Source organism: Wolffia australiana, chromosome 1 (assembly GCF_029677425.1).
Source record: "Wolffia australiana isolate 7733 chromosome 1, ASM2967742v1".
Taxonomy (NCBI): Eukaryota; Viridiplantae; Streptophyta; class Magnoliopsida; order Alismatales; family Araceae; genus Wolffia; species Wolffia australiana.
Window position 1 is genome coordinate 25531280 of NC_135835.1, and position 14993 is coordinate 25546272.

At 34.8% G+C, this 14993-nt stretch overlaps 1 protein-coding gene across 1 annotated transcript; it reads left to right on the plus strand.

Annotated features, from left to right (window-relative positions):
• Positions 1–1274, plus strand: LOC144712407 (uncharacterized; the record flags this gene model as incomplete). Its single annotated transcript, XM_078586665.1, has 1 exon — positions 1–1274. A coding segment is annotated over one exon (1179 nt), but the record flags the coding sequence as incomplete, so codon positions are not given.
• Between the last annotated feature and the right edge of the window lie 13719 nt (positions 1275–14993).

Sequence of the window (14993 nt, forward strand, 5' to 3'; positions counted from 1 at the left end):
CAGAGAGGGAATTTCAGAAGGCCCCTTGTCTGCGAGCTTCTCTCACTAGACGGGGAACAAGGAATTTACTCGACGGAGGCAGCCTTCTCCGCTGTCGGAGAGACGCCCAATATCAGTTTCAGCATAAATGACCTCCCCCTCTCTCTCTCTCTCCCCTCCTCTCCCTCTTCCCTGCGCAAACTTGAGAGAATAAATCAGAGAAGCTACACAAGAAGAAGAAAACGAAGAAGAAGAAGAGAGAAGCGCCCCGGCATTGTGGCTTCCGGAAGGAGGCTTCCATCAGATAGCGGGGCGTTCGCGGACTGGGTCGCGTCCTCCGCCGCCGCGCGCGGTGAGGGCCTCCGCCTCGGATTCAATGGCGGGGGCGGCGGCGAGGGGGCAGGCGGCGCGCTATGGTCCTCCGCCGCCGCCCCCAGGCTCCCCCCTCCCCTCAATTATGGCCTCGCCGACATCCTCGTCGTGGCCCAGAACCCTAACGAGGCCATCCTCCCTCCCCCGCCCTTCTTCCTAGACAACGTCCCCGACTATTCTCTCCCCAAGCCAGCCGGCCTTCTCGACCCTCCCGCGCTTTCCTCCGTCGTTACGTGCCAGGACTGCGGGAACAAGGCCAAGAAAGACTGCGCCTTTCGACGGTGCAGGACCTGCTGCAAGAGCCGCGGCTTCGACTGCGCCACTCATGTGAGGAGCACTTGGGTCTCCGCCGCGCAGCGTAGGGACCGCCAGATGTCCTCCGGCTCGACCTCCACGGCCAAGAAGCCGCGCTTAATCTCAGCCGCCGAGCCGGGCACCGCCACCGGCTCCACGTCCAACACCGCCACCCCCCCGCGGAGCTTCGAGACCGCTTCGAGCCAGCGCGCTAACTTCGAGCGGATGCCCGGCCAGGTGACCGCGCCGGCCGTGTTCAAGTGCGTTCGCGTGACCAACATGGACGACGGCGTCGACGAGTTCGCCTACCAGGCCGTGGTTAAGATCAGCGGCCACGTTTTCAAGGGCTTTCTCTACGACCAGGGCCCCGGCGAGGACGCCGGCAACGACGACGACGTCGCCGGCGGGGCAATTCCCAACATCTCGGAGTTGCACCTCGGCGGCTACGGGCGGGGCGGCGCCGACTTGTACTCCGCGGGCATTGGCGGGTCTGTCGTGGGAGGCACCGCGCCCTACGGAAAACCCATCAACTGATCAACTGCATGGCCCTCATTCATCATCGTACTGTATCTTCTCGTTATCGTCAGATGCTGCGCGGAAATTGAAGTAAAAACCCGTCTTCCCGATTTCTCCTTGGTTACCCCCCCCAACACACTTTATCATCTGCTTTCAAAGACATACGCAAGCGTCGCCTTTCTCTATCTTCCTATCTCTGTCAATCTCTTTCGCCTTGATCCGGAGAGTGCAACTTGGCTTCACACTACAGTGCGATTCTTGTTGGGTCTTCGTCTCGTTTTCACTGGATTGCGTATTATACACGGACCTCGACCTTTTTCTTCTTTGCTCTATGTTTTTATTTTAGTCGGGCCATCTATCTTTTTTTCTACGCATTCTGCCTTGCTCTCTTATTTTATGTCTACTGTTCACTGTTCACTGCTTACAATATTATATCTCCGTATCCATGCGAGACTTCTGCTCGTTTCCATCGTCACGCTATTTGAACTACTGACTCTCGGTAGATTATAACATTTAGTGCAGAGCTCGGGGGATCGATGAAAGTTGGTGATCTTCCAACGACGGTGAGAAAATACTTGCTCTCTGTCTGTCCACGTCATATGAATCGCCGCTCTTCACTGATATCTCAGTAATATCTTCTTCCGTTTTCTATTGCAGTTTTTTTCTACAGGATAGGCCACCAGGCTCTACAAAAATCTGTTGATTTTTTTGGGCAATCCGAATTGAGGTAAATAGTTTTCTCCTCGACTTCTTTGTCATAATATAATTCTCCCAGGGACATGGTAACCATTTTGGGGGGGCGAAAATTGGCCATCGAATCAGAAAATATTGCTGATGGTTTCAGTATGATCGAAGTTTTCTTGGCTTTTTTTCAGAAATACGTACAGTTGATCCTGTGCCTAAGTGACGAATTTCTTATCATGATCTGTTCATGAAATTCTTGGATTTTTTCTCTAGTCGGTGTTGCATATACTTTCTTTCCCATTTTTGAGTACTCAATTCCACTGTACAGTAGAACAAGTTACTTCTTACTAAAAGTATGGTATCTGCTGCTAAACGCCTTCGAAGGTCAAACAAGGATTGTAGATATCATATGATAATGAGCTGTAAACAAAAAAATGTTTACTTACTGGGGAAATGATTCACGAAATGGGGAATAACCCATTCAATAGGTTTTCTCAACATGAGTTTAAATCCTATCTGACAGCATTGTTGCGTTCAATCATTTGGATTTTGAAATCTCCATATTTCTTCTTTACGCTGAGCAGAGAAAACTCATCAGTTGGTCTCGTTGAACCGCGCTATTTCTTTTCGGAGTCTCTCATTTATCGTTTGACATGAATATCTAAAGTCGCCGAAAGGTATGCCTCAAGTATTTGTTTAATATATCTCCCGAAGGTGATAACATAATATGCTGGTTGTGATTGAGAATTTTCTGAAGTTAAAATCCCCGAAGCAAACCAGTTTTATGAGAGAATAATTTGGAACGTCTATTTGATCTTATTAACTAGTTATATGATGAACTATCAAGTCGTAATATTAAATCTTCGGCATTAACTATAAATCAAGGGAAACGATTTCCTAACAAGGGAAGAGCCCATCTTATAGGTTCTCTCCACAGGAGTCTTAGTCGTATCTGAGTCCCTTCCAGCGTTCTTGTTTACTTCATTTCTGACTTTCTCAAAACTTCAGACTTGTGAATTTCCAAGTCTCTTCCGTCCGTGGGCAGAATATGGCTGGTTCAAACCGTGACGTATCAGTTTGGTGCCTCTGAACCTCGCTATTTCTTCTTCTGAATCTATCATTTGTCGCATTACTTGAATTTCTACAGTTTGCGTCCTGGGCTTCCTACAATTTGAATGACAATTGACGTGATTTAACTTTCAAAGAGGAATTCAGATGAGCTTAATCAGAAGCTCTAAAATTCACTTACTGTTAATGCGGAAATCTCGCTCTTTTTTTTCGGGCGACACCTAGATTTCAAGCCTAGTCATTCAATGAAGTTGTCGGCTAACTACTACAGGATAAGGTACATCTATGCTTCAGAGACTTGAAGGTGAATATAAATCATACCCTATTTGAGATATTGTAAGGCATTAAATGCTTAATTCGAATGAATTGAAGTACATAAAATTGGTTTTAATGCTTTGCTGGATTGATATGTAATCTGGATCGGTCTGTTCAATTAAGTTAACTCTTGAATGGAAGGATCTGATGTCAAAAGATTGTGAAATTCATAGCCTTTCGATATCTATATCACTCTTTGCAAGAGGGTGTACTTCTCGAACAAAACATTCCAAGTGAAAATTGTCGTAGAAACTAGAAACATACCTAGCGGCATATTTCATTTGAAATCCCGAATATAATTTATTTTACACAGTTTTATCAAGAACATCTTGTTAAATCAAATAGTGTATCGAGACCTGATCACCAAAATCAAACATCAAATGAAAGTCACCAGAATTCAAAATAAACACACATAAGAGTCGATTGTCCAAGAAAATGTGGTTTTGTCTACGTTGGTAATGTTATTATTTTTTAAAGAGACTCCAAATTTCACTTCTTATTTTAGATACAGATTAGATTATAAATACTCTTATTTTTAGCAAGTTACATAAAAAATCCTATACAAGTCAACGCACTTTGAGTCACACATACAAGACTGAAACATGAGTATTAATAAACTAATTTTCATCTAATCTTAAGAAGTGAAATTGTAGTCTCCCGTTAAAAATAACAACATTATCAATGTACAAAAAAAACATGAATACTAATCTCCACAGCTAACACTTACGCCATATATTATCTGAAATAGATATGTGTCATTTACAATAATCACATTTGAAGAATTGATTGTCATATAATAGTACATGACGACAAAAATAACAATTTCTCTTGAATTCAAAGGTGGATTGTGTTCAAAAGGATGTACACAAAATAGTTGTTTTTACTTCATATGCAAGGTGATGATGGAATGAAACGTCTCCTAACATGAAATCTTAATGATCAATCATGATAACATGAATTCCCCTCCATGAGTAGTCATAAAGGCATACTTATCTTAAGATCATTTTGCTTATAATTTTATATGGATTTTTATTTCATGCATTAAATGGTTCATTTTAATTTTATTTCTGCATAATTTACAAGCCCATTAACTCTTATTGAAAACATTATTTAATTTAATGAGTCTAATTCTTCTCACTAGTATGTTAGTTTATTTTTTGTACTGATGAAATCAAAATTTAATTAAAAAATATATAAAAGGGGGCGAGAAGAAAGAAAAAATGGTTTTAAAGCGAGCCAAGCAGTTGAGCTAGGCACAACAGCTCTTAAGCCAGTTGTTGGCAAGAGAGCATATGGCGCTCAAGAGGAGAATAAATAGAAGTGCCCTAACTCTCCCAACCATTGGATTTAATTCCAAGGATTTTGAGGGCTAGGATTTCTTGATTTCCAGCCTGGACCCACGTTCTCTCCTTTCCATATTTGAAAACATGCCTTTAAAATCAAATTGTGGGTTAGTTGACCTAGTCCTTTAGGAGATTTCAATGGGCTTCTAAAGTAGGCTTCTTGTGCATTGGGCATATTCTTATTATCTCCTTTCCTCCCATTTGTATCCCAAATCTGCCATTGTATTTAGCCAAGTCCTTTTTTAAAAATAAAACTCCAAGAACATGTGAGAAATCCACATGACTCTAAGAACTCTAAGTGGGGTTAGTATAAAAAATCAATAAAAAATATACAAAAATAGAGCATAGGAGAGTAAATCATAAATTTCTCATTTTATCCTTGAATGGTGAATAATGCTAGTGAAAATCTAAATATGTGTTGTAAAAAACAAGTATAAAGGCATAATTTTATTAATCAAGTTTGACCATATCAGAGGCTAATCATTGGGTGATGTGAATGATTGCACCTGCTAATCATATTTATAGTCAAAGATTATAACACATCACTCAAATCTCCTTATACAGAAAATAATGCATAGCATGTAGAAAAATTCAAACAAATACAATTTAACACATAAACACATTCATTGTTTTGAAAATTTCCTTGTTTTCTAATGAATGCACCTAGCATATTTAATATGACCATTCACATGTTATAATTACAAACATTGAATCTTTTATTTTTTTATCCTTTTCTCGGACCCATGGTAGAACATGATTGGCTACATGGCTGAAGAAAATATTTTCATGCCAGTCATTTGCACTTTTTGATGAATATATATGTGGCTGCCAAGCCAATAATACATTATATGTCTTATTCCATATTCATGATTAATATATATATATGTATATATTTTATAATGGAGGTGTGATACTCATGTTGATCTAGCTTAGTGAATTATGGTAATGTCATGATGTTGGAAATATACATGGCCTACAATCCAATGACACATTCCATATTCATTATAATGTGGATGCATTGCTTATAATTGAGTACATAAACAGATGCAATAACTAATTATGATAAGATCATAATACAGATATCACTAGAATTTAAACGTGTTCTAAACATTCCTGGTGGAAGCATACTCAATAATGATATCAAAATATACCAATAGGATAACATCATCTAGTGTTGCTCGTATGATGAGTGTAGCCAATCATGTAGCCATTAATATGTAGATATTGAGGACATACTGTTAGTGCTCTTTGGAAAGAGTTCACTGAATTGATCTTAATGAATCCTTGAATGGTATTATAACTATCATCAATCAGATTGATTCACGTCATATTTGTGTAAGTAGTCCTCACACCTGGAAATGAAAGATATCTTGTAGATGGACGGTTGTGTTTTGAATACAACCTATGAGTCTCAACTCAGGGGATTCCAAACTATCCTAGCTTGAACGTAATTGATTTTTTAATGAAAATTTCCAAAGTATAAGTGTGAGAAAGCCTTGAACAAAATTCACCCATACCAAAATTGTTCATGTGTTCACCCCTCTTCCGCCTTCCCCCTTGACATCTCACTCTGAACGTTATTATAATGCCATTACAATAATGGTGGCAAAATAATAGTAACTATTGAGATGAATTATAAGATTAATTATGCCTAGAACTGCATGGATATGTATACATGCTAGACATAGGATCGACTCAACACGTCTCCCTCAAGGAACTAGGAAATGTAGAATTTGAACAACACTAGAATAATTTTATCATTGTGTTTTAATGGCCTTAATGATTCCACTACATGATTTATTTAAGATTCCTCTCAACCAAGGCCTAGAATCAACACCTTTTTATTGAATTCAAGGACATGTGTTAGCAGATCATTAAATATGCACATTTTATGTGAATCAGTAGCACTTTGATATGAAATTAAGGGCACATGTCAGCTTGTGATCAAAGCATAATTTTAAACACATATTCCAACAGGAAATCTTTAAAAATGTTGGGGATTCTCCCACCAAGGCAGAAATCTGTGACGTGGATTGAGGAGGAGGGATAAATAATAGAGAGCCCAAATTTCCCCTACTTCCAACACAATAACTTAAGATATAGGAGTTGGGCTAAAAAATTTAATGTAAATTCCATTTATATTTTTCTATACACTCACAGCCTTGGATATATGAATATAACTCCCATGTTTCTAAAAAGGCACCCTAGGATTTTGTTTTTAATTAAAATTAACATAGTGATTTTCTTGTTCAAACTACCAGTTGGGTCCATCCTTGAAGTTCAAGAGCAAACGATTGACAGATCTATGTTCTGATTAAGAAGAAGGAAAGTTACCACTTGACCATATGCTCATGCAGTTCTACTTCCAAGTGGCGTAATCTCTTCTCTTGTTCCACACTACGACTCGCATACATATATCTGAAACTCTCACTTCACTCAAACTGACATGTGCACCATTATATACCATAAGCTCACACTGCTTAAGTGTCAAATAAGGTTTTTTTTTAATTCATTAGGATTTCTTAATCTAAATTTCACAAAATTCCTAAAATTATTCAATCAAATTTTCATAAGAATTGGTATAAGTCAATAATTATTTCTGCAGCATTCTAGAATTATTTTTATAATTTTCAGTGATTTTCTTTCATTAGTAAGGTAAAGTTATAAAAAAATAACTATAAATCCTAAAAAATACGAATCAAGCAAAGTTCAGTTTTTTGAATACATATGGATACAAACTTACTATATGCTTGTTCGGAAAATCAGAAAAAAATTTAGCATAAATCTGTACTTATCCCCAATTCCTGATTTTTATAAGTGCAGCTTTAGGGTGCAGTGGACACGCAACTCTAGTGATAAGCACACATAGACAATAGTAGCGTGACAATGCCATATATGTGTGAGAAAATATACAAGATTTTAATAAAATTTTAATCCCATAAACTATAGTTGTAATTCATACTCTAGAGAGAGATCAAGTTAAATTTGAGTGAGAGAATGGAGGAAAACAGATCCATAGAGAGAGAAGGTCAATTAAAATGAAAGAAAAGGAGATAAATGGATGGGGATGATGGTAAAAATGTAATTAAAGGTTACTAAAGTGATTTTTCTCATGTGTTGTCCCCCAATGCCTATTCCTAAACTTGGTTCCCTGTGTCTTTCTAAGATCATGCATTTTTCTCTACAATAAAATGATGATAAAATGATAAATACTTCAAAACACTTATGCCAATCGGGCTGGACAAACATAATTCGTGTCCTTCTTGCTAGCCACTTCTAGAGCCCATCCAGAATAAAGTACTGAGAGAGAGAAGAATATAATATTCATACATGGGAATGATTGCTTAAATTACCTTCTACAATTTCCCTTTTTCCATGACACTTATTCATCTTGTTTCATTATTTAAGAGCTCCATCATTTGAATTTCAATCTTATTCAATATACAAGTTAGCGGGATTAGAAAAGCAATCTAGGACTTGGAATTGATCATATTTAATGCTCTAGATTATTTATAATAATCCCATTTAATTCTTGAAAATATAGGCACAGATGATTCTTGAAAATATTCATTATTAATAAAAAATTTTGAATTAAAACTGAAGAAGGGATAGTTGAAATTTACCAAAATATGTATTAAATGAGATTAATATGAAATTCATAAATATTAAAATATCTAGTTAATAATTTGAAACATAAGTTATTATATATGATTAAATTGATTTCAAATGCATGGAGTTATGGGAACATTTATCATGTCATCAAATCCCACCACCCCAACACCCAATCTAGGCACACCCCATCCCATCACCTTCACTCCAATCCACCCCATCCACATATTATGTCATCAAGTTTGCATCCCCACCACTTTCACTTCAATCCACCCTATCCACATACTATGTCATCAACTTTGCATCCCACCACTTTCACTCCAATCCACCGCATCCCCATCCTATGCCATCAACTTTTCATCCCACTACCCTGACCTCAACCCACCCTCAGCCCCTGCGACTCCCCCTATACACCTTATGATCACATCTCGCCACCAAAACCCCGAACAACCCCATCCTTATCCCAGCCCACACTCATCTCATTTACCGTACCCATCCCATCCCCTCACCTCAACCCAAACTCTCTTCACCCCACTCCGCCATCTAAAACTTTAATGAAATAAATTTGAAAAATAAAGAACTTATATTTATGACCATTAAGACTTTGAAACAATGAAATAATATATAATTGTACTCTTAAGTACATAACAAATAAGAAAACCATAGAAAATATGATATGTAAATGTAATGTAAGATAGAGAAGTCCTTGCCAACCAACTATTTACCCCTTAATGCCCCATTTTGAATAACTTATTGGATAGTTGTAATGGTGCTTAATCTATACTTTCCATACAAAATTTTAAATATTCCCATGTAGGCAGGTAATCCCTATCCCTTGTTGGTGTGGGGAGATAGATAAGTGGAAAATATATTTGTGGCAAGCATTTATCTTCCCAAAATGCATTTTAAACTTAACGATATTAATTTTCCTATCATTCTCATCTTTTTCTAGACTTTTATTGAACCTTTTCAGTCCTGGCTCCCATCATCAGTAATAGACACAATACTTATGGGTATATAACCTATGTGCCCTATAGTTATGAGCCACTAGTAGCCCCTATATCTGTATCTGGATCTTGAAGAATGGTCTTTGGTATCATGACCAGGAAATGCTTTTGCAATCTGTGAATATCTACAAACGAAGATTCAATGGTCCATTCCATGGGGATGGCCAGATTATAATCATATATGCGTTCAAATTTTATTTCCAACCATTTATGACTTGATTTTATTGATTTCATGCATGTTGTAAGTAATTAGATAAACCATTATAATTTTTTTATAAGTTCTATCATTACATTGTTAAATAGAAATATGCATTTAAATGAAGTTTAAAACTATTCTGTATTTTACAATGACTTATGATTTCTTTTTTATTTTAAATATTTTATTGATTTGTATACTTTTTAATAATTAAATTATTAAAACCATAAATATATGAAATGCTTAATTTTTATTCACTTGGTGATTTATCAGCTTATGAATCAATATAGACGGTTGTTGATGACCTTGGTGGCTTATGGATCACTAGCCAGTCTTAGCTGGTTGGCAGACTAGGTTTTGTGGGCTTCAAATCAACCAGGTTAACTCAACCCATCTGAAAATACATAAGAAGTAGGGTATTAGAAAAATATTATGGCGATATGTCTTTGGGATATTGAAAATGGAAAGATCTACAATGTTAGACATTTAATGGAAATATTTATTTATATATATCTTGTACAGCTTCACCTTTAATTTCTTGAACTGCGATAGATACCAGTTCTTTAAAAACTTTTGAAAATTCTACTTCAGGCCTGAGAAAGTTTTTGTGATTGTTTGAAAGCTGAAATACAGAAAATTAAATCTATGGTAGAAATCACTGATTGACTTTCATACCATAACTTTAAGCCAAAAGTCTATCTGTAATCCTGATGTATTATTTCATAAATTTCTGATACTTAATGAATTTAGGATAATAAATTTAATTTTATATTAAATTGCATGAATAACACTTCATTCAGAAAAATTTAAACTACATTGTAAAGTTATCATAGAATGCAACTCATTATATGATATTGGCAGGGATTTTGACTATCATTGTGGAATTAATGGGGACCCTAAATGATGTTAGAATCAACGAATGATGTTCCTTGAAAAGATCCCGTATATGCGATTGGAAGGGAAATTCCAAATGACATCTAAAATGATATGGAAACTTCATTACAGGAAGGCATCCCCATGACATAATGATGAAATCATTTGCCTCATTAATGACTGTTCATCCATCATAAGATATGCTAATCCCTGGTTTTTCATTCGGCACGTATAAAATACTATCCTGCCATTTCATGTTTATAAAATAATGATATATTTTAAATTTCACTCTTTTTCAGATTTTTATTTGATAGTCAAAATTATAAGTGGTCAAATTTGATGTATGATGGCCACTTATAATTTTTGCCATCATCATTATGACCAATAATGGGGAAAAATTATAAATAAAACATTTTAATTTTGAATATGTTTTGAAGTATGATGTACAATTCAATGACACTATCCATTGAATGAGGTTTATTAATAATTTTATGAATAATACTTATATTAAGTGGCTTATCATAATGGAATGTCTAGACATTAATAGTGGTAAGATACAAGGGGTAAAGAAATGGACTGTTCCAACATTGGACTTCAACAATATTAGCTCATCCCTTTGGAAAAATTGGGTGACGACATCTATCTGAGAAGACCAAAGGTAGGGTTTCACCAGGTTGGCTGCTAAAGCACTTTATACCAAGACTTACAATTAAATTTATTACTAATTGAGCTTAACTTAACAAGGAGGCTTAAAACATATAAACTTCATCCTTGTTCAAATTTACAACTCAAACTCGATCCTTTTTGCCTAGGAAATTGTGCGTATAAAAGTTTGCTCAAAATATGCTGTAACTGTATCCTGAGACTTTTGAAAGAAAATGGAAGACCCTTTAAGATATTATCATCTATTCTCACTTATCATATATACCAATACCATGATTAGCTTCAAAGATAGATCTGCCTCCCTCTTTCATGCTCTAAAGTTTAAAATCTTCCTCAACACTTCAGATATTTTGATTAAAATTAATAGTCATCAAATATTTATTTACTCCCAATAGTGGTTTTGATTCATGAAGGATAATTAAAATTTTCTATCAAAAAATTCAACTCAAAGGCCAAACTTCAACCCATTTGGAATATTATATTTATTTTTAAAAATACTGAGTAACATCAAATATATAGTGGTGATAATATATGTTTATATAATCATCTAGTTTTATTTCTATATACATCTTATACATTTTTATGAAAAATGAGGGGAAAAAACATTAATTACCTATTGAGTGATAATTTTTTAATTTATTGGTTCATGAGACCTACCCCACTTGATTTTCTTGAAGAAAATGGATTATTCATACAGGATTGTTTGATTTATATTGAAACACATGATTAGGTTCATTATGTATTAAATTTATCCAATGTATCTTTGACGGGATGCCTATGGGAAATAAGGAGAAGTGTAATCCACAACATGGGTCAAATAGCAGGCCTAGTATTGAAGGAGGAACAAGGCCCAACTTAACCCTCTCCAGAGACAGTCAAACTGAGGCATGATTTGTGGATCTAGCTCCATGATTTGGAATTTCCTTTCATATTGGAGGAAAACTAAAAACAACGATCAAGGCTGTATTATAAGACATATAACCCCCAATTTCCGTAGAAATTTATTGAAAGACTAAGAATTATTAAATTAACTTTAATTTAATTTATTTTTTTATTAAAGAAAATTTCTAAAAAATTAAAAAATTAAAAAATTAAAAAATTAAAAAATGGAAAAAATCTACTAAATATAAATAAACTGTTTTCATATTATTAATAATAGAAAGTGATATTCTATGATTCTCCTTAAAGTCACTATTACTTTAAAAAGTATGATCATAGGCATAGAAAGGATATCAAGTAAAATTTCTTTAGTAATCCAATAACTTCAATTTTGTATTAGACATGTATATCCTGACTCTAGTAATTTCCATACATGAGAATGTTTTTCAAAAATATCTGATCATCTGGAGGATATTTTCTCTTTATCCCTAGTACTTTAGCAAATGTAACCACTTTAAGAAAATATCTTTCGAATTAAAAAATGTGGACATTAAATTTTTTTTTTGTAAATTAATGATAGATTTAAGGCTGAAAATAAAGTAAAAAATATGAATAATATAAAGAAGGAGATTGAAATTTGAATCCATCCATGCATGTTTCAGTGACCATTATTTGGATGGAGAACTTATGAAAGATAAAGAAGAGGGGAATGACATGAACACCCAAACAAATCATGAAATAAGAGTAGAGATTTGTTAAAATTCCAGATTTTTTCTACATATGTTGTAAAGATGATCAAGAAGAAGAACTATGTATAGTTTTGCTGTTTTGAAGGGAAAACTGTGGAGATTCTTAGCCAGATTGTCAACAAAAGCTGTGTGTTTTCAATCTCCAACAAGTAAGCAAGACATGGGCAAGCTGAAAGAAGGACAAGTGGACAAGAAAATTCCCTCTTTAAAATTTAAACTGAGAATGAATAAAATTAAACGGACAACTAATAAATAAATTTCATTCAAAATTCTACAAATATTCTTAAAATTATTCCTTTAAATCATCATGCACCCTTATCATAATTACTATCATGGTCCACATCATATTTGGAGGAAAAAATAAATACATAATATCTTTGGAATGATATGATGAAATAGTTTGTGACATTAATTTAATTATTGAATAAAGAAATGATGCTGCTGTTTTAAAAATGCAAATTTTAGTTTTGGAAGCATATTTTTCCATTTGATGCTTGACGAAAGCTTAATTTGGATTATAATTTATTTAATATATACCTAATTTGTTAACCAATAATAATAATGATAATCACTTCATAGACATGAAAGTCAAATTGAATTTGATTAATGAGATACAATTTTAATGACAAGTTATATCAATCCATTAATTAGCTTTAAGATTTTTTTTGAAATTTATTTATCAATATTCCATGCTAGTGTTCTAGCATGGAATACTAAAAGTTTATTCTGGAGAAAGGTATTTTGGAAACCATATTTAAAATATAATTTTGTCGTATGGCTAGTGACAATCTCTTAGCTGTATGTCTAAAGCCATGAAGTAACTATTCTTTATTGTTTATTTTGTTTCCTTTTAATGATTACTGAATATAATATACTGAAACTATTTTTCAAATTTTATTTTTTATCATACAATTGTTATGCTTTCCCATTATTTTATCAGTGTTATTTTTCCAGATGTTAAGCTCCTGGTGAGTGGTATTGAGCTGCAGATCACGACTATGAATAAATTATAAACGATGCCCGATGAAAAATAGTAACCTTTATTTTATGTATTCAGAAATTTTTATTTACTTGATAAATGCACTAAAGAACATCTAAATTTTCTAAAGGGGGTGAAATTCTTGCGATACTTGCTTAGAAAATTCTTACATCATGTTTATTTGGGAGCTACTATTTTTGGTGATAATGATAAAAGATAAGAACTCCATCTTCATAAATTCATTTGACTAGTGGTCTACTGTGAGTGAATTCAAGACACTTTGAGTGCATCATGAGCCTTTCAAGATGATACCAACCCTGACAATATATAGTAAGAATGATATTTCCGAAATAATGAGGATATCTAGTAGACGTTACAGGTTGAAAAATGAAAAGGTGAAAACACTATGTGAAGGAGTGATGAGGGTGAGTGAATGTTAGATAGATATTAGATGTTACTTTGAGCGCATATTTCATTCATTTAAATCCTGATCACTTGAAAGGTAGGAAATTGTTGAAGCCCTGAGCAGAAAATCATTTTTTCTTGTTCCACGCTATATTTTAATCCTCTTCATGCCTTATTCTATCATTCCTTTTTTCTTCACCTGTATTTTTGTTATCTGTAGGAACCCATCACAAAACCTTCCCATGATTCTAGATGGTATACTTATCCCACATCCAAGTATTTTGTGTGGATTGTATGGGACTGATTGACCATTATAAATGATACTTTATGAACTGTATGAAAAAAGCACAGTTAATCTATAAAATAAACAATGATCATATCACCGTGTGTGAAATAAATTCCACTCTCACTTGGTTCCTTGGAAGAGTATCTTCAAGCCCTTCATGTACATCAACAAGACAGCTTGAATGATGAATCTTCTCTTGAAATTCGTCTTCAACTCTTCTAGGAGAACTGGTTGATTTCCTAACCACCTAGTGATAGTACAGGGAGAAAATGGGGGGGCTTCCATATTTTGTTGGCTCAGGTACCTAAATTGCGCCTCATGAAAATAAAAATAGGGGACCCCTATTTTAGATCCCAACTTTACGTTTATTAAAGTATGTGGGTGTCCAGTCCATATAAAAAGATACAACCTAAACACGTTAGAACTCAGGATTTAAATATGTATATTTGTAAGATAGCCAAAAGAAACATCTGGATATTACTTTTATCACCCTTTGGAATCAATGGTGTTTTTTAAAATAAGACAGTCTTCTTAGAGGATGAATATTTACAATAAGAAAATAGTGGAAGGAAAATTATATTATAAGAAATTCTAAATCCAAACACAAATAGTACCTCATTTGTTGAGGGACCAATTCCATAACATGATCAAGGAGACACAAACAAGCCTTGTAAATCACTCAAAGGTAGGACATCCGGATTGATACGTTTGACATATTTCTACAGGTAAAGTCTATACGCTAGCCCTTAAGGAAGAAGAATAAATATCTGAGTACA